The following is a 27,656-nucleotide window of genomic DNA, read 5'->3' as shown; positions in this document are numbered from 1 at the left end:
ATGTCTGTTTATTAAGGCAGCTGGCCACAGAAGTGACATTTTCAGCGAAGAGGCGATTTCACTCCCTATGTTCTGTCTGGTGCTCTGGTCTGGACGTGGCCGGGAGCCTCCTGAGGGCAGTGGCCACTTCGAGGAGCAGATGGACCAATCACCACCTGGGCTCCGGCTGCCCCAGCGCGGGGAGAATGTGGGCCAAGAAAAGAAGCACGAGAGCAAACCCAACAGATTGCAGAGCGACCCCAACAGTTCCTTTGGCCAAAAGCAGCGCGCATATAAACCACCGTGGAGAAGGGGTGATGCTCGGCGGGCGCCACGGATCACCCACTACGTGCCACGTGGCGTGGCAGCCAGCGGAGCCAATAGGCTTTCTACATGGACACACGACCCAGCCCCGCAGGGCTCTGAGCAGAACCACCACCTTGGGGCCAGAGAGGGTCCGCGGAGGAACGGCTTAGACCAAGGCCCAGAGCAGGTGAGCCCCAGGCAGAGCCACGGCCATCACGCAAGGTCACGAGAGCCGCGGCGTCAAGGCCACATGGAGCAAAGTCTCCATGAGGGTCCTCCAGGGACCTGAGCAGAGAACGGCAGGGGCGGGGGCGCAGGCAGACACCCGCTGTCTGATGCAGGACGGCCACCCGAGGGAGCAGGCCAGGGGCCGCTGCCAGTCCGCGAGGCGGAACAGAGGAGCAGCAGGCGAGGGGGCCCGGGCGTGGGCGAGCAGGCCGGGCCCAGGAGCAACACCAGGCCTGCCTTTTACTGTCATCAAAGCTCCTGGTGACTCCACGCGGCCACAGTCCTGCGGAGGCCCTGAGCACGTGAGCCACTTGTTCTCAAGGTCAAAGGCAAAGCCAGAACCTGGATTTCTCACCCTGAGCCCCACCTCCACGCACATCCAACCAAACAGATTTAGAGCCAGAGGGGAATTCAGAAGTTGAGCACCGAAAAGGCATTGCCTTAGAAACGTGGCCCTCACTTCTGCTCAGAGCACAAGCCAGGACATGAGGGTCAGCAGCAGGCGTTAGGGTGCCTAAGGTGTCAGGCCTGTCCAGCCATCTACGGCAGACTGCTCCGCTGTCCCCGGCACACGGCAGTGGCCCACAGTGGCAGCCTCCCAAGCGCGTGGACACTCATCGCCCATCACGCGTGGCCTCCTGCCTGTGCCTCCGTCAGCCCTGGACACTCCGGAGAGAAGGATGATGGCGGCATGGCGAGGCGCCACGGGTGGGCCTGAGCTGAGGGCAGGGCTGGCGGCACGTCTGGCTCCCCTTTGAGCAGGCAGACACGTGGCAAGTCTGGTCCCCGTTCCTTCCTGAGCCCGGGGCGTCCAGGTGAACGGGGAGGACCAGCCTCCCGCTGGGCTGTTCAGAAAAGCTGTCGCATCCCTCAGCCCCACAGAAAGAAAACACAGGGACAGGCCCAGCCAAGCTGGCTCCTGGGCAGCACCTGGCAGAAGGCAGGCGAGGCACCGTTCCCCTTTCCTAAGAACTCAGATTTCGGCCAAGAAAGCGCCCCAGCCCCACAGAGAGGACATGCGCCGTGCCCAGGCACAGCAGAATGTGCCAGGCCTCCCCAGGGCCACAGCGCAGCTTGTCCCCCTCCTCACCCGAGCTCCACAAGCTTCTCTAACTAAACCTGTCCTGAGGATCAGGTGTCTTAAAGGCACCAGCCCCAGCCCGGTCCCGACCTGCAGAGGTGGGTGGTGATGGGCACTGGGCACCCAGGCGGGGCTCCTGCAGCCCGAGCTGCCCCAACAGGAACGCGTGGTGCTGGCGACATTTTGGAAGCCCCACCCATGCCCCACCCATCCCCCACCCCCACCCGCCCACCGGGCGCCCTCAAGGCTGGCCGGCGAGGGCACTCTCGGGGTACAGGCGGGAGAAGCGGCCAAGGGCCCAGATGGGGAAGACGTTCCTGTAGCTCGTGTAGTTGATTGCACAGGACTTGTTGAAGACGCCAGCGATGTTCTCCTGAAAGAGTGCGGGGGAATACACACCAAGGGGATCCCTGAACGGAAACCCCAGCCGGCCCGCTGGACGGCTCCCGGGGAGTCTGCACAGGAGCCTCAGCGGGCCATCCCCCTGCGGCCACCCCAGTTCTGGAGCCCTGCCCTGTGGTACAGCCTCCAGCCTGAGTCACCAGCTCCTCACAGCTGTGCCGACCCCACACTCATCCAAGGGAGGGGCTCAGCCTTACATAACCTTGTGAGCCCAGGCCTACAGGACTGGGGAGGCTGCCCTGCACTCGCTGCTGAGTCAGAGCCGTGAGGCAGAGGCTGAGGGTGCCCAGAACCAGCCCCTGCCCCAATCCCGGCCCAGCCTCTGAGTGACGGCTTCCTCTGCAAATAGAGACCTGCTTCCACACGCTTCCTCACTGGAGGCAGTGATGGATCGCAAACCCCCAAGACCCTGCCCACTGGCACGCCGCCAGGGGTCGGGGGGCACAGGTGTGTGAGAACGACCATGCCAACTGAGGTCAGTGTTGGGCCATGGGCTCCTCGGGCCTCCTTGGCCTACCTGGGGCCAGTCGCCACTGGGGAGCTGCTTCCGAAGCAGACAGCTGACTCCTCTCTCCAGGGCCTCCACGCAGGGGTGCCTAGGGAAATGGGAGGCGCTGAACACATCTGCCACCACCCTCCAGAGGACAGCGCCTCTGGCTGCGGCCCAAGCAGCATCCCTCACACAGTCAGGCAGGGCAGACATGAAACCCTGTGTGACGACTGACCTGCCCTGCCAGACACAGCCGCTAGGACAGCTGGCACCGCAGGCCACGACTGCCTGTTTCCTACCCAAATCCCAGACACCCAATTCCTGAGAAATGCAGAACGCAGCATGTGCAGGGGTGAGCAGGTTGGGTGGGCAGCCCCGCAAACGTGGCTAGGTAAGGGCCTGGGCTGCTCCAGACCTGTCCGGGGGGCCCCAGCCACCAGGCACTGCTCTGTGCTCACCCCAGGACAGGAGGAAAACTCTCATGCCCACCAGGACCCACTGGCCTTCAGGATTCTCTAAAGGCCCCGGAAGTCAGACGTGCTAATCCTCACTAGTCGTGGCACAAGGCATGATGACACACCAGAAGGACTGAGTGCGGGGTCAGGAGCGGTGGGAGGCAGACTGCCCTGCGGGGCACCCCCAGACTCGGCTGCTCCGGCTCACACTGACCTAGCCTAACTGAGGGGGTTTTAGGAAGATTCCCCAAACAGGCCCAAAGCCACCAGGGCAGCCCAGATCAGGATACTGTGCACGTGTGTGTGCCCATACACGCATGTGGAGCCAGGAGGCCCCCAGAGAGCGCTGCAGGGACCTGCCTCACCCCACCCTGTGGGCCCGGGCCTCTTCTCCCCCTTGCTGACACTTTGGGTGGTCTTCTTCTCAACGGCAAGCCTCTCTGCCGGAAGCCCGTGTTTGGAAAGACGTGTGCCCTTGCCCTGCACGCTTTGCCCCTCCCACCCCTGCTCAGAGCTCGCCTGCCCGCACCCCACCCAAACTGCCTGCTCCAGGCTCAGCGTCCCTCCTCCTCTCGACCCCCCTACTCGGGCACAGGGCCCACAGCCCCCACCTGACGGCCATCAGCCCCATCAGGGCCCAGCACGTGTTATGGATCTGAGACGTGGCGCTCTGCACGTAGCGCCGCTGCTCGCAGGACTCGAAGTCCTCCCCCCAGCCGCCGTCTGCCATCTGCCTGGAGAGCAGGAAGTCGCAGGCCTGGGAGACTGCCGCACACACAGCCCTACAGAGACCAGCAAGATGGGAGACCAAGATGGGAGACGCTGTCAGTACAGGGAGGCCCCAGACCGAATCACCCACTGACCAGGCCTCCCCAGGGTACGGAGGGAGCATGAGACAGAGTACAGTGGGCAGTGGGGGGCAGCTGGCACTCCAGTCCCACCCACCATGTGACGGGAATGGCACAGAGACCCCTCCTCCCAGATGCAGTGAGCAGCTCTGGCATGACCGCCCCCGACCCAAAACACCCGCCACAAAGCCGGGCTGGCTCAGACCTGAGGCCGCCTCCCTTCCCTCAACCCGGCCCGGGGCAGTCCCACTGGGGCTGGGGGCCAGGTGAGCCCAGAGTGCCCCTCCACACACAAGCTACAAGCTGGAAGCTTCCAGAACATGGAGCCAAGGCCTCAGCCCAGTGTCTTTCCTGGGCCACCGTCAGCTCCAGAGCCAGGAATCTCACTGCTTCGAAAAATACCAAAGATGCCCCAAATCCAACACCAAAGGAAAAGATGCCCCCAGCAGAGCGGCCTGCTGGGAGGAGCCCCACGGAGCAGGGCCAGGAGCCCACACTCACCCGCTGCGGTAAGTCTGCCCCACGCAGGCGAAAGCTTCCAGCCCAAACCAGGTGCCGTAGGTGAAGCAGACCCCCCAGGAGCTGGAGGAAGACAAAGGAGGGTCTCAGCCTTTCAGCCTCTTCAGAAGGGTGTGAAAGCAACAGGAGCTCTGCCGGACTTAGGGGACCACGTTTCATCACGGGGTCGGGGAAGCTGGGGTTATTTTCAAGAAAACCATCCACATGGCCTCTGGCAAGCCATCAACTTGTGCCTCAGGCTTAGGGCTGAGCAAGAGACCTGCCCAGCCTGGCCCTCACAGGACATAAGACGGACCCACACCCCGGGGAAGGAGGAATCACAGATGGGACCCGATCCCAGGCCACAGAGCCCTCCCCACCCACACAGGCAGCCAAACTCCTTCAGCAGCAACTGAGCAAAGCCCCACCGGGATGAGGCCGGGCGCTCAGACCCAAACGAGGCCCACCTGCCGTCAGCCGCACCCCCACAGCCTTCTGGTGCGGCACGAGGCCCCACACGGACATCCCGCGAGCACACTGAGGGCAGAGCCCTCCCATGCCCAGGCACACCCGCGCCCGGGAGCTCACTCACCCTTCCCAGGAGCCATCGGCCCGCTGCTTCTGCCGACAGAATTCCAGGCCCTGCTCGAGCGTCTCCCTGGAACACAGGACGGTGCTAACAGAGGCTGCAGGGAAACAATCCACCTGCTCCGATCCCACCCATCCTAGGGCCTCAGCAGAACCAGCAAGGTCTCCCTCCACAAACGGGTCAAAACCGGTGGTCGAGAGAAGAAACACCGAGGTCAGGGAGGAAGCAAGGAGGGGACCCAGAAGGGAGCAGCAAAGTCGCAGTGAGAAGAAAGCAGAGCAGGAGGAAGTGGAAGTGAGTGGCGGACCCACACTAGAAGCAGCCGCAGACAGAACCGGTTCCGCAGACAGAACCGGTTCCGCAGCGGTCACATCAGTTTCACAGGCTTGAGTAAACAGGCAAAGTGAAATTTTCAAAAGAAGTTAAAAATTAGAGAGAAAATGTTAGATTGAGGGATCCAGCCTAAGCCCAGGTGGCTCTCTGGAAGGCTGGAGTGACACAAAGACAGCCTCCAAGGTGATCCCCGCGAGCCTCGCGGCAGGTCCCCACCCCCACGGCAGCCCTCCCCTTGGGACTTGTTTCCAAACAACAGACTGCCGCCAAGTTGGAGGGACATCACTTCTGACACTTGGGCACGGGGAAGTCCAGCTTCCGTCTTGCTAGCAGACTCCCTGTCCCCCGCTGGCTCCATGAGATGCCACGGAGACCCACATGGCAAAAAACAGGGTGGCCTCTAGCCAATGCTCAGTGAGGAAATGGGACCCTCAGGCTGATCTTCTGCAGGGAATGGAAACCTGCCAACAGCCATATGAACTTGGAGCAGACCCTTCCTTAGCCAATGCTGAGATGAGACCCCAGTCCCCGCCGGTATCCCAGGTGGCAGAGGACCCAGCTGGGCCACGCCTGGGTTCCCGATCCACAGAAACTGTGAGGTAAGAGACACTGTTGTTGGGAGTTTTAGGCCTGCTGTCGGTCAACAAGAGACAACCAGCACAAACAGTGAAGGGCCAAGCACATAACACCAGCAAGGAAAGAGTGACGTGACCACAGGTGCGGCAGAAATGGAACGGTTAAGAGAAAACAAGAAAACTTTATGCAACATAGGTGAAAACTTGGAACACAGAAATTGCTGGGAAAGGAGCTTCTCAAAACCACCTCAAGCAGAGTGGGAGCCTGGCTGGTTCCAGGAGGAGCAGACAGGAGTCACAGATCCCAACTGCCCAGAAAAACAAGTCCAGCACTAGAAGTTTTAAATGGTAAATTCTACTAACTAACAAGAATGATCATTCTAACGTGACACGGACTCTTCCAGGGAACACGGGAAGAAACACGCCCTCATTTATTCTAGAAACGCAAAACTATATACTAATACTATATATACTAATCCCTATAAGAGGGATGCAGGAAAGCACAATTTTCAGGCTATCCATGAATGAACACACACGCAAAATTCAAACCTAAATTTTGGGGAATTGAATACAATAGAGATATGATGATTCCAAGTTAGGTTGTCCCAGAAACAACGGTGTTTCAACCTAACAAGGATCTACAATAATCATCTACAACATTAACAGACATGGGATATTATGTTTATCATCTCTACAGAGACAGAAAAGTCATCTTAAAATACAACGCCCACAACAGAGGGAAAAAAGCAACTCAGCAAATCAGGAAGAAAAAAGGACTTTGTTAACCTGAAAAGGGGTAACTACCAAAAAAACCTACAGCAAAAATCATTCCAAATGAGGAAAAATTAGAATCATTCCCCTTTAACCAAGAAATACAAGCTGCCACCTCCACTTCTGCGTACGACGGGCCAGTCCAAGCAGAAGACCCGCAGGAACCCACAATTAAGGACATAAAGAGCAGCCCGGAGGGATTCTCGGGTGATTTCTAACATCCAAGGAGGGAATAATGCCAAGTCTCTACAACCTCTTCCAGAGACTAGAAACAGAGGGAACGCCGCCTGATTTACCCCGTGAGGAGAGGATCTCCTGGACACCAAAAGCAAAGACCTCACAAGAAGGGAAACTACAGACCTTCTGTCTCAGTAGCACAGACGTGGAAGTCCTCAAGAGGGCACTGGCAAATCACACACAACGACGCACAAAGTGAAGTACAGACTACAGACCAGCGAGACACATCATCCCAGGTACGGAAAGCTGACTGCATTCGAAGACCAATTAACGTAACCTATCGAATCAACAGGCTAAACAGGAAAAGTCACATGATCACACCAAGAGCTACCGAAGTATTAGACAAAATCGAATCCCATTTATGATCAAAAACTTGCAGCAAACTAGGAAGAGAAGGGAAGCTCTTCACCTTGAACAAGGATGTCCTCTCAGTATTCCTATTCAGCACTGCACTGGAAGTTCTAACCAGTGTAATAGGACAGGAAAAGAAAATAAATGGTATGCAGATTGGGGAGGAAGAAATAAAACCATCAGCTCACAGATGACATTAGCTATGTAAAGAATCCCAAAGACTCAAGCAAAGCACTCCTGGAACCACTAAACAATTGTAACAATTCTCTTCTTACCAGCAATGAACAATCAAATTCTGAAATTAAAATCACAATATCAATTATGTTAGCACCAAAAAAAAAAATACTTAGGTATAAATCTAACAAAATACATGTAAGATCTATAAGACAAAAGCTAAAAAATTATGATGAAAGAAACCAACAATATTTGCAACTTGATCTATAGATTCAGTACAGGCCCAATCAAAATCCCAGCAAGTTACTTTATAGGACAGATCCCAAAGTTTATACAGAAAGGCAAAAAAAACAAAAACAAAAACAAACAAACCTAGGATAGCCAACACATCATTGAAGGAAACAAAGATGAAAGTCTGAGTGACCCTACCCGACTTCAAGACTTGCTATAAGGGACGCTTGGGCGGTGCGGTCAGTTAACCGTCCGACTTCTGACTGTGACTCAGGTCACGATCTCAGCGTTGTGAGACTGAGCTCCGAGCCGGGTTCTGCACTGGGCATGAAGCCTGCTTCAGGTGCTCTCTCCCTCTCCCTCTGCCCCTTCCGCTGCTCACTTGCTCCAAAATAAATAAAATCTTTAAAAAAGAAAGAAAGAAAAAGACTTGCTATAAAATCTACAGTAATCGAGACAGTGTGACATGGTTAGAAGAACAGATCAGCAGAATGAAACCCATCACCCAGAAACAGACCCACATAAATGTAGAGCAATCATTGTTGACAAGGGAAAGCAGTTCAATGGAGAAAGGAAACCTCACCGAACGATGCAAGTGCGATTACATGCAAAAAAACAGTCCAGACGCAGACCTTACATCCTTCACTAAAGTTAGCTGAAGTGAATCACAGACCTACGTGTAAAACACAAAACTATAAAAGTCCTAAAACATACCACGGGAGAAAATCTAGGCAACCTTGGGTTTGGTGATGACTTTTTAGACACAGTCCCTGAAAGGAGACACCAGTGAGCGGGACCACATTAAAACAAGCAACTGCGGCTCTCCCAAGGCCCTGCTAACAGAAGGAAGAGACAGCCACAGACCGGGAGAAACTCTTCGCAGAATATCCAGCTGACAAGGACTGCTAGTCAAAATGCTTTTCAAATATCCGAAAATGTGACCATGAGACAACAGAAGATCTAAACACACATCTGACCAAAAAACATACAGACAGCGGACAGATAGAGGACAAAACGTTCAACGTTCTCTGTCCCTAGAGAACGGCCAATTAACACAACAATAAACCACTACACACCTATTAGAATGGCTAAAACCCGGAAGAACTACAAACTCAAGGCTACAGAACACCAGGAGCTCCCACCCACTGCAAACTACACTCTGGAAGTGCTCTGGAAGCCAGTTTGGCAGTTTCTTACAAAACTCCTAAATACTCCTACCACATGACCCAACCCTATGCTCCCCGGTATTTACCCAAATGGGCTGAAGACACATCCACACAAAAGTCTGCACAGGAGTAATTACGGCAGGGTGATTCGTATAAAACGTGAAAGATGTCGTTCAGTAGGTAAGTGGCTCAACTATGGCACATATGGCCCCAGAAACAGGGGCTTCTGGGTGGCTCAGCTGGTTAAGCATCTGAGCCTTGGTCTCAGCTCAGGTCTTGATCTCAGAGTAGTGAGTTCAAGACCTGCGTCGAAGTCCAGTGTGGAGCCCACTTAATAAAAGGAAAATAATAAAATGAAAAAGTGAAAGCTGAAACAGACACATAAATACAGAGAACTGGTTGGTGCCAGAGGACGGGGCATCAGGGGACAGCAAAATGCGTGAAGGGATGAATGGGAGGCACAAGTTTCCAGTTACGGAACGAACAGGCAGGGGTGTGGGTACGGCACGCAGGAGAGTTGCATGTCGGTAGCGTGAGCAGCTCTAGATCGTGGGTGTGCGGGTTTGAGCCTCACACTGGGTTGCAGATTACTTAAAAATAGAATCTTAACGGGCGCCTGGGTGGCTCAGTGGGTTAAGCCTCTGCTTTCAGCTCAGGTCATGATCCCAGGGTCCTGGGATCGAGCCCTGCGTCGGGCTCTCTGCTCGGCGGGGAGCCTGCTTCCCTTCCTCCCTCTCTGCCTGCCTCTCTGCCTACCTGTGATCTCTGTCAAATAAATAAATAAAATCTTGGGGGGAAAAAAAAGAGTGTTGCATGGGGACTACGGTAGCCACGCTGTGGTGAGCACGTACACGCCTGTGGACCCACTATGTGTAGGCCTGAAATGCATGTTTACGTTGTACGTCAACTAAAGATTCAGGGGTGGCCCGGGGCGCAGTCCGAGTGTCTGACTCTTGGTTTCGGCTCAGGTCACAATCTCAGAGTTGTGAGACTGAGCCCCACGTCAGGCCCCGTGCACAGTGGGGAGTCTGCTTGGGATTCTCTCTCTCCCCCTCCCTCTCCGAAATACGTAAATCTTAAAAGAAAAAACAAGGGCACCTGGGTGGCTCAGTCAGTGAAGCACCTGCCTTCAGTTCGGGTCACGATCCCGGGGTCCTGGGATCCAGGCGTCCTGGGATCCAGGCTGGCAGCGGGCTCCCTGCTTCTCCCTCTGCCCCTCCCCCTGCTCACGCACGCACGCACACACGCTCTCTTGCTCTCTGTCAAATGCATCAACGAATAAATAATCTTAAGAAAGAAAAGAAGAGAAAAGAAAAGACTGACAAGCTGCTAGTGGAGAAGAGGCCCAGGTCACCCACGTCAGCAAGGAACCGGGGACGCAGTGGGGACTGAGCTGCTGCTGGGGACACTGAAGGCAGCTCCGTGTAGATCCACAGAAAATGGAGTGGAGATGGGACAGTCCCCAAAACTGAAACAAACATGAAGAAAAGGAAATCTGCACAGTCCTAGAACAAGTAAAACCGACCCCGTAAGTAAGAATGTAAAACCTTCCTTCCGAGGAAACTCCCGGCCCAAACGGAGCCCGCACAGCTGAGGTGGAAGCAGCAGACGCCCGTGCACTCTTCCAGAGAGCCGGGGAAGAAGAGAAGCCTCCCGCTCCTCCCACGAGCCTGCGCTCCTTTCCCGGGAGAGCCAGAGCCTGAAGAGGACACTGGCAGGGGACGGAGACTGTTTTCTCTGTGAGCACAGTCGTGAAAAGCCTCCGAAAATGCTTTCCGAGCAGAACCCAGCAACGCCGCGAAGGCACAGTATGACCAGGCTGGGCATGTGCTGGCCCTGCCGGAAGGCGTGGAAGCACAAGCTCGTGCCGGGTGGAGGGGAGTCCTCAGAGGAGCCCGGGTCGCCTGTGACACGGCGAGTCCACTCCCCACGAGAAGTGGGTGTCCCGGCCGCGGCAGACGAGCACAGAGTGTTCAAGCAGGTGAGTCACAGGAACCCACTGGAAGGCTCCCGAGGAGCCAAGACAAGCCGACAGTAAATGGTGCCCCCACGCAGCACAGGCAGGCTGCGGCATGGGGGACGGCACGGGGGACGGCGGGCGGGCCGCTCTGTGACCAGCTGGCAGGGGCCCACGCACCAGGTGATCCCCCAGGTGCAGGTCAGAGCCGCCCACAGAGAACCAGAGGGGGAGCTTCCGGTAACCTCTGTGTGCCCGCTGTGGTCCCACGGGCGTGCCCACCTCATGACAATTCCACGTGTGCACGTCTCTCCACGCGTACCAGACGTCAACAGGACGAGCTTGTTTAAAAACCACCGTTTCTGTGGACATGGGTGCAGCCGGGGATATAGGCCTTTTTTACCAATATTAGGATGTGGAAAAGCACTGATTTTTGTGTTACAGCTGTGCTCCTTTGAGCCCCGGTACACGTTTCATGAAGAGCTGGCCTCGGAACGACACGGACTTGAACTTTGTGGGTCCACGGATAAGCGGATCTTTCTTGACAAATCCCGAACTTTCTCTTATCATTTTAACATTTCCTTTCGTCCAGCTTACTTTAAGAACACGACCCATGAAAACCACAACGCACAAACACGTGTTCACCGACCGCGTAGGTCCCGGGAGGACCGGCGCTCAGCAGCAGGCTCCCAGCAGTCAGGGTTTCAGGGCATCGGAAGCTCTGTGCAGTCACTGCGCGGTCTGGCATCCCTGACCCTCAGCGTGGCAGGCAGAGGCCTGCAGCTCGATTCAGGAACGCTGGCAACCCCCCTCCACTGCTAAAGGAGTTTCAGTCCACAGTCCCTCTCTGCGGCGAGCCACCCACCCCAGTAACACACGCTCTCGGTGTCCAGCGTGCCCGCGTCTCAGCTCTTGGCTCCTGAATGGGCAGCACGCGTAGCTCAGTGACCAAAGATCCCTGTGCCCAGGCCACCCTTACCTGACCTCCTCGGCCCTGTGGTCTGGGAAACGCTCATGGAAAAGCTTCAGTGCCTGCATCACGGCCGAGGTGCACTCCACATATGTGTAGTCAATCATGATGTCCCCTGAGAGAGGGAGGGAGGGATCAGCGCGCGTGTGAGTGTCATTGTGTCACCCAATCTGGCAGCTCATGCCAAACCGTGAAGAATGAGAGCGTCCTAACATGCAGAGCCATACAGGACAGCAAGAGCCTGGTCACCCTCCAGAGGAAACAAGGAAAGAGTCCCTGCGGACTGGCCCAGGAGACACGGCCACCAGGTAGGAGGGTAGCCCGTGCCTCCACAGTGGCTTCGAGACCTGTATCCAGCTGGAGGACATTTGGGCCAGTGGGGGAATGAAGGAGAGCGGTACAGGGCAGAGCTATGCCCCACCCCAACCGGAGCACATTTAACAGTTACAGAAGTAAGACAGAGACCCCGAAGCAGGGGCATGGGGGCACGCGAGGGCACATACTCAGGGACAGAAGCCGCCTGAGCAGGCGAGAGCCACAGCGCACGGCAGGGACAATACAGGCCAGTGGGTCCCTACCGACACCTCCTTGCAATGTGCCTGGGCTCTGTGAGGAGCACCGAGGACACAGGACGGTCCCCGCAGAGGACAGAGCACACAGCAAGAGCCAGCCCAGGCTCAAGCCAGAGAGCCAGGTGTGACTCCCACTGACTCCTCCACCACCTCTGAGAAACAAAACCACAATTCTCCATCCACAACCGCCAAGATGGCCACCCTCAGAGGTCAACAAGCACAGACACGCCAGGGCTTGGAGGCGCTCCTTCAAGAATCCACCACGGGGGCGCCTGCGGGGCTCAGGGGGTTAAGCCTCTGCCTTCGGCTCAGGTCATGGTCTCAGGGTCCTGCGATCGAGCCCCGCGTCGGGCTCCTGCTCAGCAGGGAGCCTGCTTCCCCTCCTCTCTCTCTGCCTGCCTCTCTGCCTGCTTGTGATCTCTGTCAAATAAATAAAATCTTTAAAAATAAATAAATAAAAAATAAAGGATCCACCATCATCTGCCAGCAGCTTTGCCGGCACCGCTCCTAGCCTGGAGAAAGAACTCTGGGCTCTGGTTGGCAACAACATCTCATGGCGTGTCGGGTCCCTAGGTCTGTCTCACCAACCACTCACCAAAGACCTCTGAGGGGTTCAGCAGCTCCAGCAAGTGCCCCCCACGCTTAGTCTCATAGGTGGCAAACCCTCCATCAGAATTCCTCATGTTCAGCAACTGAAACCAGAGAGACAACAACCTGAGAGTTTACCCATGTACCTGAGCATAAGGGGGAGCCCACAAGCTGTAGTGGACCTTTCTAGAAACACCCAAAGCTAAGAGCAATGGGGCAGGGATGGGGAGCAGGGAGCCAGTTGTCGCATTAAACCAAGACCCTCAGTGCCCAGAGCAGCGGGCTGCAGCTTTATCAAGCAGGTGCTCTATGAGTGGCCACCTAGGGCCCTGGCATGCACCTGCTCCCCCATTTATAGAGCACACACGTACTGCCGAGCTATGTGGTTCTCACGGTGAGACACGCACCAACACCGGGTACGCTGGGAGTGTTTCGCACAAACGCACAGACATTTTCCCTCCACACACCCCGTGGAGAAGGCCAGTCTGCCCTGGAGAGCAGCCAGACCCGCGAGCTTCCAGCACAGGGCTCGTGGTTTCCCCAAACACAGATGCCGTCAGAGGGTGCGCCACCCCGGGTTTGCAGTCTGACCCAGGGGTTTGAGGGGACGAAAGCCACTGAAGCGCAGCTCACACGCGCTGCTAAGTGGACCCGGGGGTGGGCGGCAGGGCAGCCCGGGCGCCATCGTGCACCCCGTCCCACGCCCAGAGCCTCACCACAGCAACGGCGTCACACAGCCGCTCGCGCGTGACGTGCTTGGTGACAAAGGGACACTTTTCCTGCAGGAGGAGGACGGACTTCAAGGCCTCAGCGGTGCAGTCGGCAACCGTCCAGCCGCAGTCCAGCGTGCTGAAAGGGAAGCCCCCCTGCGGGCATGCGGCGGTCACAGGCGGGGTGGGGGGCTGAGCCCACGTCCTGGTTGTCAGGACCTTCCCAGGTCAGAGCGCCTCCCTCACCCGCGCAGCTCCACGCCGCACCCCTGCAGGAGGACCTCCCGACCTGCTGCGAGGAAGCGCACACGCGGCGTCCACGCTCCCACATACCCAGCGGGGCTGCTCTCCTGCCTCCACAGCAGCCCCGTCACCCTGACCCAGGTTCTGACGAACGCGGTCCCGCTCCCTGCACGCGCTGCCGTCTGGAAGCGCCTCTGAGGCAAGGGCACATGTGCACAGCCCCCAGCGTGTGGCACGTGGACGCCTGCGTGGCTCAGCCACCTCGCGCCTGGACCTCCCCAGCCAGGGAACCTCGGATGCGCTGACAGAAGCCTGCGCTGCGTGTCTATCCGAGCGGGAAGCCCCAGGAAGCCGTGGGAAGAGCCCCGTTCAAGGGCAAAGCAGGACCAACCCGGCCACAGGACTCAGGGCAAAGCAGGGCGGCCACGGTACCTTGCTCATCTGGCGGTAGTACTTCTGGTAGTCAGGAGGGCTGTCTGGGACCTGGACAGCATCCAGGACGCACATGTGGGAAGCAGAGGAGGCCCCACGTCACCGGCAGTCCCAGACACTGGGGCCGGCGGGCCTGGCACGGAACACTTCGGGACCCACAGCTGCTGCCCTACGGCCCTCTCGAACACTGGAGCCAGAGGCACCCTTCAAGGCCTCACCCCCGTGGCCTGTGGCCCGTGGCCCACAGCCCCCATCCTCTGCTGGGGAAACCCAACTGGGCACTACCCTGAGCTGGAGAGGGCAGGCAGGGGTGAGGAGGTGGCACCCCTGCCTGTGGGAGCCCCACCAGCCCAGGCACAGGCCAGACTTGGCCTCACCTGTGAAAGTCGGAGAAACTCGTGTGCCTGCTGCAGAGGAGACGAAAACTCGGGCCTGTGCTGTGCTCCCGCCTGGAAGAGACAACGGAGGCGGCCGCTCACAAGCCTACACAGCTGAACTGTTTCCCAGGCAACGCCGGTGACATCTTGCCGCCACTGGGAAACAGGAGCAAACCCACCCGAGCCTCAGGCCCTTCCACTTCTGCTGACAAGTCAGGAAGATGTGATGGAGAAACAAAGGAGATGAAAAAGACAGTCGACACCAAACCCGGCCCAGCCCGTCCTGTGTCCGTAAGACCCTGCCCCATCAAAGGCAGACCCTCGTGTGGCCCAGACCCCCTCCCAAGACCTTCCAGAATGTCACCACCCTCAGTCCCACCAGCACAAAAACACATTCTGGTTTCTCTCCAGCCTGTGCTGAGGTATCCACAATGAGCAGTCTGAGTGTTGTGAAAAGCCTAGAGCCCACTCCCCCTGCTAGAAGCTCTCTGCCCTGTCTCCCCAGGAACAGACCTTACAAGGCTCCCTGCTCCTGAAGCCTCGCAGCCCACCCACCACCCGAAGCTGCTGGGCAAGACCACTGTCTTGCTGGGACCATCACCAGAGGCCTCGGAGCCCAGGGGAGCCAAGAGTCAGGGTCAGCAGCGGCCATGTCACACTGGAAGCAGCAGTGGACACCCAGGAAGGTCATCTAGAGGCTGAAGAAACAGGAGGCAGAGCACGTACCTCCAACAGAGCCTGGATGGCAAATGAGGTGTCCCACACCTGCGAGCCGTTGGTGCCCTGCAGGCAAGGACGGGCTGTTAGAGCGGCAGCGGCTCTCCCGACCCACCCACCATCACCCAGGATCTGACAGACACCTGCGGGGCCGAGGAGGCATCAGGGGCTCCCAACAGCTCCTGCAAAGAGGGGGGAGCCCAGCCAACTCCTGACCCCAGGCTCCATGCTCTGTGCGCCCTCAACGCCCATGAGGGCCCGAGAAGGGCCGTTCCTGCAGGCAGGTGACGGTCGGGAGCCCCACCTGCCTCCACCAGGCTACCCGCCAGGACAGAACCCTCTCGGGGCACTTCGAGGATCTGGACGACCACTGCCTGTACGCTCTCACCCTCGGCCAGGAACACCCCTTCACATCTGAGTACATCTGGAGGTGGTGGGGCCTGGTAGAGGCCTCAACAGAGGTGAACAGGACCCCCTCAAATCCCACCCTAGGAGCCTCGTTCACCAGTCAAGGCTCTGGTCCCACAAGAATGCCAGCGGCCGAATCCCACTGAAACAGAGCATGACGGGGACAGATACTCAGGTAACAGGGACAGGGCTGGCAACACCAGAGCCCAGATCAACCGACAGCCCCAAGAGGGCATCAGAAGCCATGGCCCTGCAGGACATGTAGGGAGGACGCCTGCCACCAGGAAACCCTCCTGCCTAAAAGAAGCCGTTCAGGATCAAGGCTCAGGGCCTACCCACGAGCTGTTGGGGACAGAGGACATAGAGGAAACCACCAGGCAGACCCAGAAGGCAGCTCTAGGAACCAATCGCCCAGGAAGGAAGGGCACCCGGACCACTGCACAGAAGTGGCTTCGAGGACCAGCCACATGGCTCAAACGCTGATGTCAACAAATGTGCCACAAAACCAAACTGGGGACCATCACCAACCCTGCGAGGCGTCGACACCAGCAGAGCCGTTTCGTAAAAACGCATCAGCTGTGCAGGGACAGGTTCAGAGGACACGAACAGCCCACGCAGGGGCTCTTGGCACGTAGGAGTCGGGGGGCCGGGGGTAAACCACACCGAGGTGAACTCCGCGCTAGCCGGTGCTGCGTCTGTGTGCACCCGCCCTAAAGGGCCAGCGGCCCACGCGATCCAAGCACACTGCTGGAGGCTCCAGGTCTCCACACTGCGCCAGCCGGTCACAGCAGACGAGACCCCCACAGGGGGACCCGATGGCTCCCAGGCTCACCGCTTCCAAGCCTGGTCGGGAGCAGCCCCCCCAGCCACGCTGTGGTCAGGTACCTCCACCCCCGGGCCGGGCACAGGAAACAAGCCGGGGGAGAGGCAGCAGCAGAACACAGCTGTGATCCACGGCACAGAAAGGGAAGGGCCAGCTGGGAGCACACGGGGGACAGACGCCCTTCGAGGCAAGGGCAGCTCTGCAGGCGCTTGGCTGGGGCGTGAAGCACAGGTCCTCCCCGCGGACGCCCGCACTCCCCGCCCCGTCCGGCCCGGCATGTGGGCACGGAGGCCAGTGGTCACAGCGGGACGAGGCTGGCCCATCAAGAACACCAGGAGATGCTCGTCTCGTCCTGACCTGAAGCTCTGAACTGTTCCCATGGGCCGAGGGCAGAGGGCAGGGGGTCGCCACAGACCCTTGGCCCTCCCACAACCCCTGCCGCCTGCCGATGTCCCTGCCACTGGCTGTCCCCTCAGACGCAGGGCCAGGGATGCAAGCAGCCACTCAGCACACGCTACCAGAACTCACTGCGAGGAGCGGTTACCCTACCAAACCCCAAGATCAGGAATGGCTGGAAAGGAAGCAAGTGGCCATGGCCTTGTAGCCTTTACCTGCATTTTCATGCCATCGAGACCCAGCCTGTGAGGACGAGAAAAGCCCAGGTCAGGGAGTAGAGAGCTAACAGCTGAAGTCTGCCGACCACCCAGAGCCCGGCTCACCCCACTTACAGCAGCAGGCCCACATGGCCGCCAGAGGGAAAAGGGCCCCTCGAATGCACGCCTCCCCGCCATGGGACACTGTGAGACACACTCACCCACCATGGTCCCACCACAACCAGGGACTGACCCCTTCTTGTCAGTGAGGCCTTCCCGACGTTCCCCCGAACCCACCCGATGTGCTGCAAGCTTCCAAGGTCTACCTTCCAGAAGCCCCAGGAGTGAGTGCTTTATGGCAGTTCGACTCCACGCCAACCCTCACCACCTTTCCCAAATCCTGAAATTCCTGGTCCAAGCGTGACTCCAGACTCCCCAGCACTCAGTAGGACGCTGAGATATGGGACCCTGCTGCCTGCCACTGTGCCCAGGGAGGCCCCCGTGCACGTCTGCCCTTGGCTCTTGGTCACATGCAACAGGAACCTGGTGACACAGACTGGCCAGGCCCTTCCCGCTACTCACCATAGGTAATCAGGAATCCTGGAGATGTGCTCCTGGAAGATGGAGGAGGCCGGCCCATCCACATACCAGCGCACAAGCATGTTGATGGTTTTCGAGATCTGTGGGAGACACGACCCCATCAGGACCCTGCTCCAGACCCGCGGCAGCTCCCGAGAACAAGGATGACAGCGCCAACCCTGGGCGCCTAACACCACCTCACTCTGAGCCAGACCAGGCCTTCCACTCTCAGCGGAGCGCTCACGCCTCACCAGGCCCCGCCAGAGACCAAGCCAGAGCTGTACCCCACAAAGGGAGGCAGGAGAGGCCTGAGGCATGTCCACGGAGGGGAGAGAATGTGAGCCGAGCCAGCTGGCGAGTGAGCACAGCCACGGCAAGGCCTGGGGGCCCAAGTGACACAGCTCCACTGGACTGACCCAAAAGGCTGCCATCATGGCCCGTCAGGGCCCCAAGATAGCAGCACAGGCTCCGGCAGCTGTCGCCCCACAGCCGCAAGGCAGCCCCTCAACCCTGCACTGCCTGGGATACCCCTGCCTCTACAAGCGCGTCCACGCCGGGCCTCTGCCAGGCCCCACGGCCTCATGATGCAAAGCCGGCTCAGGAGCCCAGAGCCTCAGAGTGAGAGCCCTGGGTCACAGGCTCAGCAGGAGCTGGGCTGGAGCTCCGAACCCCACAAGGCAAGGGCAGTAGCGAGTTCTGCGGGGAGATGGTCAAGGGAGAAAAGGCAACCCTCCCAGCTGGCCAGAAAGATCTTGAGAAGTGGCCCAAGGGACAGCATCCAAACACACTGGGTGGTGGGGAGGGTGCTGTCTGCCAGGCTCTGGTGGGAGACCTCACCTCCAGGAAGACCACACTCCCAGCTCCAGAGACCGGCCTCAAGAGGGCCTCCCGCCCCAGCTCCTCCCCCTACACGGCGGGGAGGTACTGACCGGGGCAGCGGGAGCACTGACCGGGCCAATGCTGAGGCACTTGGAGAAGCGGTCGTCTGCCACGATGTGCTCGTACAGCTTCTGGATGGCCCGCTGCCGCACGCTGGTGCTGTGGTAGCGCTCATACAGGTTGAGTAATGCTGCAGGGGTGAGGTCATCAGCACAGGACGGCCCCCGGGCCCTTCCCTACCCTGTCCACCCCCCGACCCTCCCCAACATCCGGATGCGCTGCCCGGCCCTGCCCCTAGGCAGCCGGGGTGCATCTCAGCACTGACGGAGACAGGGACCCAGCTGCCACCCCAGGGCGCAGCACACAAGACAGGAGCAAGGGAAGCACGAGCAGCGGAACAAGACGCTTCCACACACGGCCCCCGTGCTGGCCCCCAAGCCACCAGGCTTCCTGCAGGGAGATGGGCCTCCACTGGGCCCCAGAGTCCTTCCCCTTACTGGAAGGAATGAGTGTGCCCTCCAGGCCCGCAGCTCCTCATTCTCTTGTCCGGGAGCCCCAGCCCCAGGCCTGCTCCAGGGGCAAACACAGGGCAGACCGACTAGACACGAGGCACACACGGCTGTCCCCCTCATCACCACGTGGCCCAAACGACAGAGGGGTGGGAAAGAGGGGAGGGGAGGGGGGAGGAGACTCGGCATCACCCGAGGTGCCTGCCAGCCCTTCGGGGAGCACCCACCGTACACCACACGGAGCAGCCAGCTGTGCGGTGTGTACAGCTCCTCGGGGGCCACGCTGCTCCTGTGTGCCGGCCAGTCGATGCCTGCGTAGTCCTCCACGTAGAGCTCCTGGGGGCACCAGCCCCTCAGCACCCTCCTCACCCACTGCCCTCCCGGGGGCGCACCCTAGTGAGCACCCTGCGCCCCAAGCCAGCTCTCGGGACCTGCTCCCCCAGGCGGACTCTGCTCCCAGGTGCCCCGAGCCGTCCCCTCGCCCCCTCGGACAGTCACGGAGGATCCGGGAAGGTGGAGGTTCTGCTCTCACAACTTGGAACTCAGCTCTGAGCAGTTCCAGGCAAGCAGGATGCGCAATTGGACTCGAGGGGGCCCCCCAGGCCTGAGGGTCCCTGCCCAGGAGTTCTGACCTGGCGGAGGCTCCGGATCAGTGGGTCCTCCTTCGCGCTCAGCCGGACGGCGTAGCAGTAGCTCATGGGCAGGTAGACCTGTCGGCAATGGCACCAGAGCGTGGAGGGGTGCGCGGGGACCCAGTTAGGAAACAGCCTGTGGAAGAGACGTCGGCAGAAGGTCCTGGCCCCCTCCGGCACCACCCAAGCAGCCCCAGCCCAAGTCAGCACGGCCACCCGCACGTCACAGCCGCACTCCCATGGGGTGCGGACAGGCACAGTCTGCAAGAGTGACAGCCACTCCTCCCGCTTCAGCCTGAAGCCAGGAAACTCGACTTCTACACTTCGAGGACCGTATGCCGTACAAAGATACCACGGCGATGTAAAATGTTAATAATGGAGAAACAGGGTGAAGGGTCTACGGGAACATTCTGGACTACCTTTGTGACTTTTCTGGAAATTGAAAACCATTCTAAAATAAAGTTTATCTAAAACCCTTCAGAACTGCTCTCCTTCCCGAGGATTGAGGCTTCGAGGGTTATCTCCACCAACATGCTTCAGGCCAGACATTTAGCCTGGCCTCAGCACAGGCACTGTCCCCACTGTCCCCACTTTCCCTTCCAGCCTCCTGTCGGAACGTGTGAGGAGCACAGGCAGGCCAGTCACAAGTTGAGCAGGTACCCAGCCCTTGGGCCAGCTCTAGCCTTGGGCCACTTCCCTCCCTCTAGGGCGCCACCACTCACTTCAGTGAGTGGCGTATGTTACAGCTTCTCTGCCGCTGGAGTGGTTCAGGATCTCTGGTCCTCCACCCTGCACACCTTCCCCCCTCTAACTCACCCCTCCAATGCCACCCCAAGCAAGACCAGCAGTGCCGTCACGGCCCAGCACAGACTGCCAGTGTCCTGACACTGGCCTCCCAGCGCCGGCTCGGTGCCCTCCCCTGCCCACACCTCACGCACTGCACAGGTCCACGGGACCCCAGCGAGCCGCCAGCGAGGACTGCAAGGGTGGCCCCAGGACACCTCCCGCCTCCTCCCAAGCATCCCTCCCAGCACCTCACCTCACCACCCTTTGCCCGTCACCCCCCCGCAAGGCTGCGGAGGCTGGGCCCTCAACCCTGGCATCAGAACCCTTCACCTGGAGGACCCCCACCGAGGTCGCTAACACAACAGCCCCCAACCTCCCTGACAGCTCCCCAGGTGCCACGACGCTGCTGACAGGGCTCCAGGGAGTCACAGGGGCTCAACCCAAGCTCCACCAACCCAAGCTCCCAGGGCTCTCAGCCCCTGAAGGTGACACTGGGGGACTGACATGCACATGAATGTTTTCTGGGGAGATGCCCAAAATGTGAAGATGCTGGTGAAAAGTGTTTCAGCAGAAGGACTCAGTGCCGACTCCGCGGAGTGTGCAAACGGCACCATGATTCTGTGAACAAGGAAAACCTTCTCTTTTAAACTGAGGTGCCCACAGGTGACAATATGATGCCTGGGACTGACCTTCCCAGTCACCAGCAAAGAGATAAGAGAACAGAAAAAAGCCCAGCCCAGTGCTGAGGATGGCAAGAGCGGTACACCCGCCGCCTTCTTGTCCCTGCTCCCACGGAGGCCCCGAGCGCCCATGCCAAGACACAGCACAGCCTCCTGCAACAACGCCAGAGCTTCACGCTCGCCACACCAGCCGTTCTCCCGGCCTGGCGGAACCCGCGCACCTGCCCGAGGCCCAAGCCCACAGTGCCTCCCTGCCGCCCAACCGGGAGCCCCTTCCATCCGGCTGCAGGCCTCAGCCAAGCAGGGCCTCCACCGGGAGCCTGACGCAGCCCGCCCTCCACAGAATGGGCCACCCCCTCGTCTGTGACCCAGGGCCAGTCACCCGACTCAGGAAAGCACTGGCAACCCAGCCACGAATCAGCCGCAGAAGGACAAGCATACCACATCTCCGGGAACAGAGTGTTGAGGCCTTCCCAGCTGTAAACGTTCAGCACAGCCAACCAGAACTTCCCCCAGGAAGGGATGAGCAGAGCTCCACCTACGGAAAAGGAAAGTCCCCAAACACCTGCCTGACTGTGAAGATTAGCTCCTCAGGAACCGCATGTGCCCCCCTCGCGTGACCCAAGCACAGTGCTGAGGCTCCTCCGAGCCCAGGAGAGAAGCGGGCTCCCGAGCTGCTCAGGACTGCCCAGTGGCACGGGAGCTGGGGGACCGGTGGCTTCCCCAGAATACGTGAGTCCAGCCCCGAGACGGACACTCGCGGCCTCTGCCTGCAGGAAGGAGCACCCGCACGGGCTGTGCAAGGAGTACCTTTCTTGTGAAGAAGGTTCCGGGCTCGTACCAAGTCAGGATCATCAGGCCCGACACCCAGGATTCTCAGAGACACGTAGTTGAGTGCAGTCCCGAACACCGTGGACTTGCCCTCCACGTGCCTTGGGGAGGAGACAGAACAAGAGACACATTTCATTGCTTCTAAGAAACTGAGCAAGGCTTTCAGCAAAGTCTCCAAGAAAAATCAAAAACGCTCTAATACCTTTCACTGACATAACCCGACAACATGACGAACCCCGGAACTGCCACACAGCTCCCACACCCGGACCGTCCCCAGCTGCCTGTGCGTGACCTGCCACCTCCTCTACTTACATCCGTGCCCAAGTCAACGGGACCAGTCCCGGGCAGGGGCCCAGTTCTGGCTCCCTCATCACCACAGCACACAGACCCAGCTCCAGAGGGAACAAGCTGAGGCCCAGAGCCCCGTCAAGGAGCAAACAGAGACTGGGCTGTCCCCCAAGAATTCGGATGGAGGACCCCTGTGGTGTGGATTTAGCTCACCGGGAGGAACCCCAGCCCTAGGTGTGGAAAAAGAGGTACCAAAGCCCACGACCAGGGTGGGCAGGCAGCTGAGCTCCCTGGGGAAGGCCCTGCCCCCAGACTGAGCTGTGTCCGAAAGGCAGGCTGAGAACTGGGGGGCACCTGGCCACCTTCGCAGCACCTGCTGCCATTCCAGAGTGAAGAACTTCCTTCTGCCTTAGTGGTAACAGCAGAGGGTTTTCTGTGGGGTGAGTCTCACGAGTCTCTCGAGCAGTCAGAAAGCCGAGTTGTAACACAAGCTAGAAGACCAATGGCCAGAGTGTGCCACCACCTGTCCTGAGACCCCCGGGACACCAGGGTCCAGCCGACCACAGAACCCAGCCCATGTCCCTCCCACCCACCCCAGGTCCAGACTAGCTACAGCCCCCCACTCTTGACAGGCATAGCTCCCGCATAAGAACGCGTGTGCACGCGCACGCACATGTGTGCAGTAAAAGGCGACTCACAGGCCCCAGCCGCCATCAGGGAGCTGCACCGACCGCAGGTACCGCACCATCTCTTCTCTACAGCCCGCGGGCAAGGGGATCTGGGCCACGTAGCAGGTGATCAGGAGGCCTATGTGGCAGAAAAGATGTCCCCGGGAGCAGGCGCTCAGCACTGCTAAGCCCAGGCCCCTTTCCTCCCACGGTACAGGGAGCGGGTCTGGCAGTCTCCTCTCCATGGAAACGAGCCTGAGAAGGCTACTCCTCCCAACATGGTCCGGGACGTCGCGAGTGAGGCCCCAGGAGCAGCAGCAACACATGATACTCCCTACATGGGGTGTGCAAAGCCCTCCCAGCCACTCGAAGTTCCCACAAGACTGTCTACACCTGCTGGAAAAGAAACGCCAAATGGTTCACCCCTGGAGAGGATAAGCTTTATTGCTTATGTTTTTTTGTTTTATAGGTTTTCTTCTAGCATATATGTCACTTTGCAAACTGGGGAGATAGCCAATGGCCAATAAATTTTATCCACAAAAAACCTTTTCCAGCCTAGCCCTCCTGAATATGGTACTCACTGGCCATCCCTATCCCTAGCCTCCACCTCCCCCAGCCACATGCTTGTGGTGCCCTGCCAGGGAGGGGAGGGGGCAGGGTGTCTTGGGGTAGGCCCTGGTCAAAATGTACCACGAAACACATGCCTGGCTCTGGCTCCGAGGCATCAGAAGCCCTGGAAGACTCACACAGAAGAACGGCAGCTAGGTTTGGAGATGCTGCGGAGGTTCACAGAAAAAAAATCCCCCCAAATCAAGCCCGTCTCTTTTCATTACAGTCATGATGCTGTCAAGACGAAGAAACACACATGGCCAAGAAACAGAGGCAGCGTCTTTCCCGTTCTACAGGCAAGGAAACTGAGGCATGGGCCCCAAGTAGTAGGGCAGGGGCTGGAGCCCAGGGGGGTGGACCCTAGCATCGGGGCTCACCACAGTGATGCATGTATTGTGCACGTTGACCAAATTCGATTCCCCACATCACATCCGAGGCAGCCTAGGCACAGTGAAGTCCTACCACCTTGCCCGGGGTCAGAGCAGACCAATGCCACGTCAGCGCCTTCCCATAAAGACCCATGGGAATAGCCAGTACCACATGAACTACACTCAATGGGGAATTGTCTATACAGAACCATGGCCCCCAGGAGCATTTTCCCAAATTAAAGCAGGAAAAGGAAGGAGTGGTGAAAGCTCAGCCAGCCATGGAAAAACCCTGTACAGTACCTCTGCACAGACCAACCTGAGAAAGACGGTCTGTCCAGAGTTCAGAAGAGGGGAGGCAAAGACCCAGCCTACAGCCTGCACGGGGGAGGAGCCCCAGCAGGTGGAGCCCAGAGCTGCAGCAGGGAGCATGAAGCAGTGCAGCTGTCCCTGGTGCCCCAAATGCATGACCTAGCCTGATTCTCATCAGCCCCATGTCACCGATGAGGTGGCCGAGATACAGTGAAGTCCGGTCACCTTCCCCAGAACAGGCAAATGTGGTGTCACCGCCTCCCTATGAAGATCTCTGGCAACAGTCTCAGCAGGCTGCAGGTGGGGCCAAAGGGAAGAAAGAACCCCTTTGGCTGACCCCTAAGGACAGGCCCTTGGGTCCCGGACAAGAAGCTACAACGCCGTACAGCCCAGGGCAGGCAAGAGCAGATGGAGAAAGGAGTCCTTCTACGTACGTTTACAGGAGGGAATTTCTTCCCTGACGCAGCTGAGCACCTACTTAGTGAAACATCCTCAGAACACAATGGTTTGAGCTAGCCGACCCAGTTCAGTACCCAGGAGGCCCAAATGCAGTCTGCCTAGGACTCACCAACCGAACCAGCAGGTTCCCTGCCTGAGCTCCCCCGCCCCAGGGTAAGTTTGCACACACAAGCTACCTGGCCTCCCCCAACCTGCCCAAAGAGGACTTCAAGATTCCACCCAGGGGGGCCCTGGATGGCCCGGTCAGTTGGTAGAGCGAGCAGCTCTAGATCGTGGGCCTGCGGGTTTGAGCCTCACACTGGGATGCACAGATTACTTAAAAATAGAATCTTAAGGGGCACCCGGGTGGCTCAGTGGGTTAAGCCTCTGCTTTCAGCTCAGGTCATGATCTCAGGGTCCTGCGATTGAGCCCCACATCAGGCTCCTTGCTCAGCGGAGAGCTGCTTCCTCCTCTCTCTGCCTGCCTCTCTGCCTACTTGTGATCTCTGTCAAATAAATACAAACTTTATTAAAAAAAAATCTTTCTCGGGCGCCTGGGTGGCTCAGTGGGTTAAGCCGCTGCCTTCGGCTCAGGTCATGATCTCAGGGTCCTGGGATCGAGGCCCGCATCGGGCTCTCTGCTCAGCAGGGAGCCTGCTTCCCTCTCTCTCTCTCTCTCTCTCTGCCTGCCTCTCTGCCTGCTTGTGATCTCTCTCTGTCAAATAAATAAATAAATTCTTTAAAAAAAAAATCTTTCTCAGTGATGAAAAATTTGTCCAGTTTGGGGGCGCCTGGGTGGCTCAGTGAGTTAAGCCCTGCCTTCGGCTCAGGTCATGATCTCAGAGTCCCAGGATCGAGCCCCACAGCGGGCTCTCTGCTCAGCAGGGAGCCTGCTTCCCCCCCCCCGCCCCCCGCCTGCCTCTCTGCCTGCTTGTGATCTCTGTCTGTCAAATAAATAAATAAAATCTTTAAAAAAATAAAATCTCAAGAAAAAAAAAGATCCCACCCATCACCTGCCCACCTCTGACACCTTCACAGAGGCCAGGTCCTCCATCCTGTCATCCTGTCATCCATGAGATGACACTCTCTGTCACTCGCACTGGGACTGGAGGGCCACTCCGCCTTGCCCCCACCAGAGCAGCCCTTGCTTCCTTCTGAGAACGCGGCGTCCCGCAGCACCAAGCGGGCCAGCGCGGGCACAGGCCAGCCCCGCAGACACCTTCCCCAGTGAGCTGCTGGGTTCCCACCCGCTCATCACTGCACCGCGTTCACCGCGCGGAGCCGGCCCGAACCTGGCCTGGCTCAAGCCCCCGCAGGCCGGAGCCCCCGCACGCCCGCAACCACCTACCCGGCAGGAGGAAGAGCGGGCCGCCGTAGTCCCCCGCCCAGTGCCCGTCCTCGGCCTGCAGCCCCACGTAGAACGCGATCCCGTTCAGAGCCGCTGCCCGGGCGGTGTCCGCTTTGGGCAAGGCCTTGAAGTGACTCCCCTGCCGCGGAGGACAGACGGGGGCTGAGAGGGCGGAGGCCGGCCCGGGCCCAAGCGGGGACCCCGGGCCGCGCGGGGAGCCCCACCCGCTGCCGTCCGGAGTCCGCAGGCTCCGCCCCACGAAGGGAAAGGAAGGCTGCGCGCTCCCCCTCCCGGAAGCAGCCGCTGTTTCCGAGCCTCCCCCGGCTCCCCGAGGTCCCGGGGCCGACCCCGCGCCCGCGCCGCACTTACGGGGTCCAGCCCCAGCGAGTGCGCCTCCAGCGCCGTGGGCCCGCGGCCCGGCTCCTCCTCCGGCGCCAGGTACGTCCACGTCTGCCGGCCGCGCTCGCTGCGCAGGCGCCAGCGGCGGAGGTCGGTCGCCGGCTCCGTCTTGTGGGGGCCGCCCCGGCGACGCAGGCACCTGCGGGCGCGGGCGCTCGGCTCAGTCGCCGGCCCTTCCCGCCGCCCCCGCAGGCCCCCACGGCGCCCGCAGCACAGCGGAAGAGCCGGGCGCCCCCTCCCCGCCGCCCCGCCGCCCTCCCTTCTCGCGGGTCCCGGGACGCGGGACTCACGTGCCCTCCGTCATGACCGCGGCCGCGTTACTCGCTGTCGCCACTCCCGCCCCAGGTCCCAAACCCCGGCCGCGGCTAAGGCGCCTCGGCAGACCTCGCGGGGCGCGGTGGGCCGATGCCCTGCAGCCAATCAGAGCGCCGAGAAGGTGGGCCCAGGGCGCGCTCGGCCGCCTCAGTGGTCGAGAGCCGGACGTCCCAGCGCGACGGGGGCGTGGCCTGGGCGGGGTCTGAGCGGGGCGGGGCCGGGCGGAGGCGAGGACTGGGCGGGGCCGCAGCCAGACGCAGGGGCGGGGCGGGGCGGGGCGGGGCGGGGCGGGGCGGGGCGGGGCGGGGCGGGGCGGGGCGGGGCCGGGCGGGGCCGGGCGGAGGCGAGGACTGGGCGGGGCCGCAGCCAGACGCAGGGGCGGGGCGGGGCGGGGCGGGGCGGGGCCTGCAGTTGCGCGCGAGCACCTGGCGTCCGCCGGAGGAATGACTTGAAGAGCTGCGCGCGGAGGCGGCCGGCCGCGTGGGGAAGGTCCGCGAGCGCGGGAGGCGGTGAGGCCGGGGCGGTGCGGCCGAGGGGCTCCGGCAGGGAGGAGCTTGTGCCCTGGAGCGGGCCGGGTGGCTGGAGGTGAGTGTGTGAGGGGAAGACCGTAGCCGAGAGGTGAGGGCGCTGCTGGGCGGTGAGGGGGGAAGGCTCCTCGGTGGCGGAGACGCGAGAGGAAGCCGGCGGCAGAGGCTCGTCGGGAGGCCGAGCCTGCGACCCGGGGGCTGGGGGAGGGCCAGGCAGGGGGCGTCGGGGGCCGCCCAGGGACAGCCTCGGCCCCTCGCAGGGGTGCCGGGGCTGTAGGGCCCCAGGATAAGTCCAAGGTGAAAGGTCTTGACCCTGAAGGGAAGTCGGGAAGGCGGAGACTGAGAGCGGCGTGGCCGGGGCTGGGGCGCGCCGCGGGAGCGTGTGGT

The 27,656-nt window shown here is 59.9% G+C and overlaps 1 protein-coding gene across 3 annotated transcripts; it reads right to left on the bottom strand.

Moving 5' to 3' along the window:
- Positions 1–1,805: 1,805 nt before the first annotated feature.
- Positions 1,806–26,859, bottom strand: LSS (lanosterol synthase). 3 transcript variants are annotated; one of them, XM_047717780.1, is made up of 22 exons: positions 26,718–26,859; positions 26,398–26,566; positions 26,029–26,167; positions 22,987–23,095; positions 21,980–22,101; positions 21,611–21,707; positions 19,704–19,839; positions 19,299–19,407; positions 18,634–18,752; positions 17,687–17,784; positions 17,123–17,150; positions 15,290–15,346; positions 14,564–14,635; positions 14,187–14,237; positions 13,518–13,667; positions 12,809–12,905; positions 11,651–11,756; positions 4,880–4,945; positions 4,291–4,371; positions 3,553–3,723; positions 2,514–2,592; positions 1,806–1,967 (listed from the first exon to the last, which is right to left on the bottom strand). In XM_047717780.1, the coding sequence occupies exons 1-22, from the start codon at positions 26,729–26,731 to the stop codon at positions 1,836–1,838; spliced, it is 2,202 nt and encodes a 733-aa protein (XP_047573736.1). In that variant the 5' UTR covers positions 26,732–26,859; the 3' UTR covers positions 1,806–1,835. The 3 variants fall into 3 exon arrangements, 2 of the variants coding, with proteins under 2 accessions (XP_047573736.1, XP_047573751.1); XR_007125148.1 differs by having other exon boundaries at positions 1,905–1,967; positions 4,291–4,447; XM_047717795.1 differs by lacking the exons at positions 3,553–3,723; positions 4,291–4,371; positions 4,880–4,945.
- Between the last annotated feature and the right edge of the window lie 797 nt (positions 26,860–27,656).

The sequence above is a fragment of the Lutra lutra genome, chromosome 1 (genome assembly GCF_902655055.1).
Source record: "Lutra lutra chromosome 1, mLutLut1.2, whole genome shotgun sequence".
Classification (NCBI taxonomy): Eukaryota; Metazoa; Chordata; class Mammalia; order Carnivora; family Mustelidae; genus Lutra; species Lutra lutra.
This window is presented reverse-complemented; position numbering and strand designations above follow the sequence as displayed.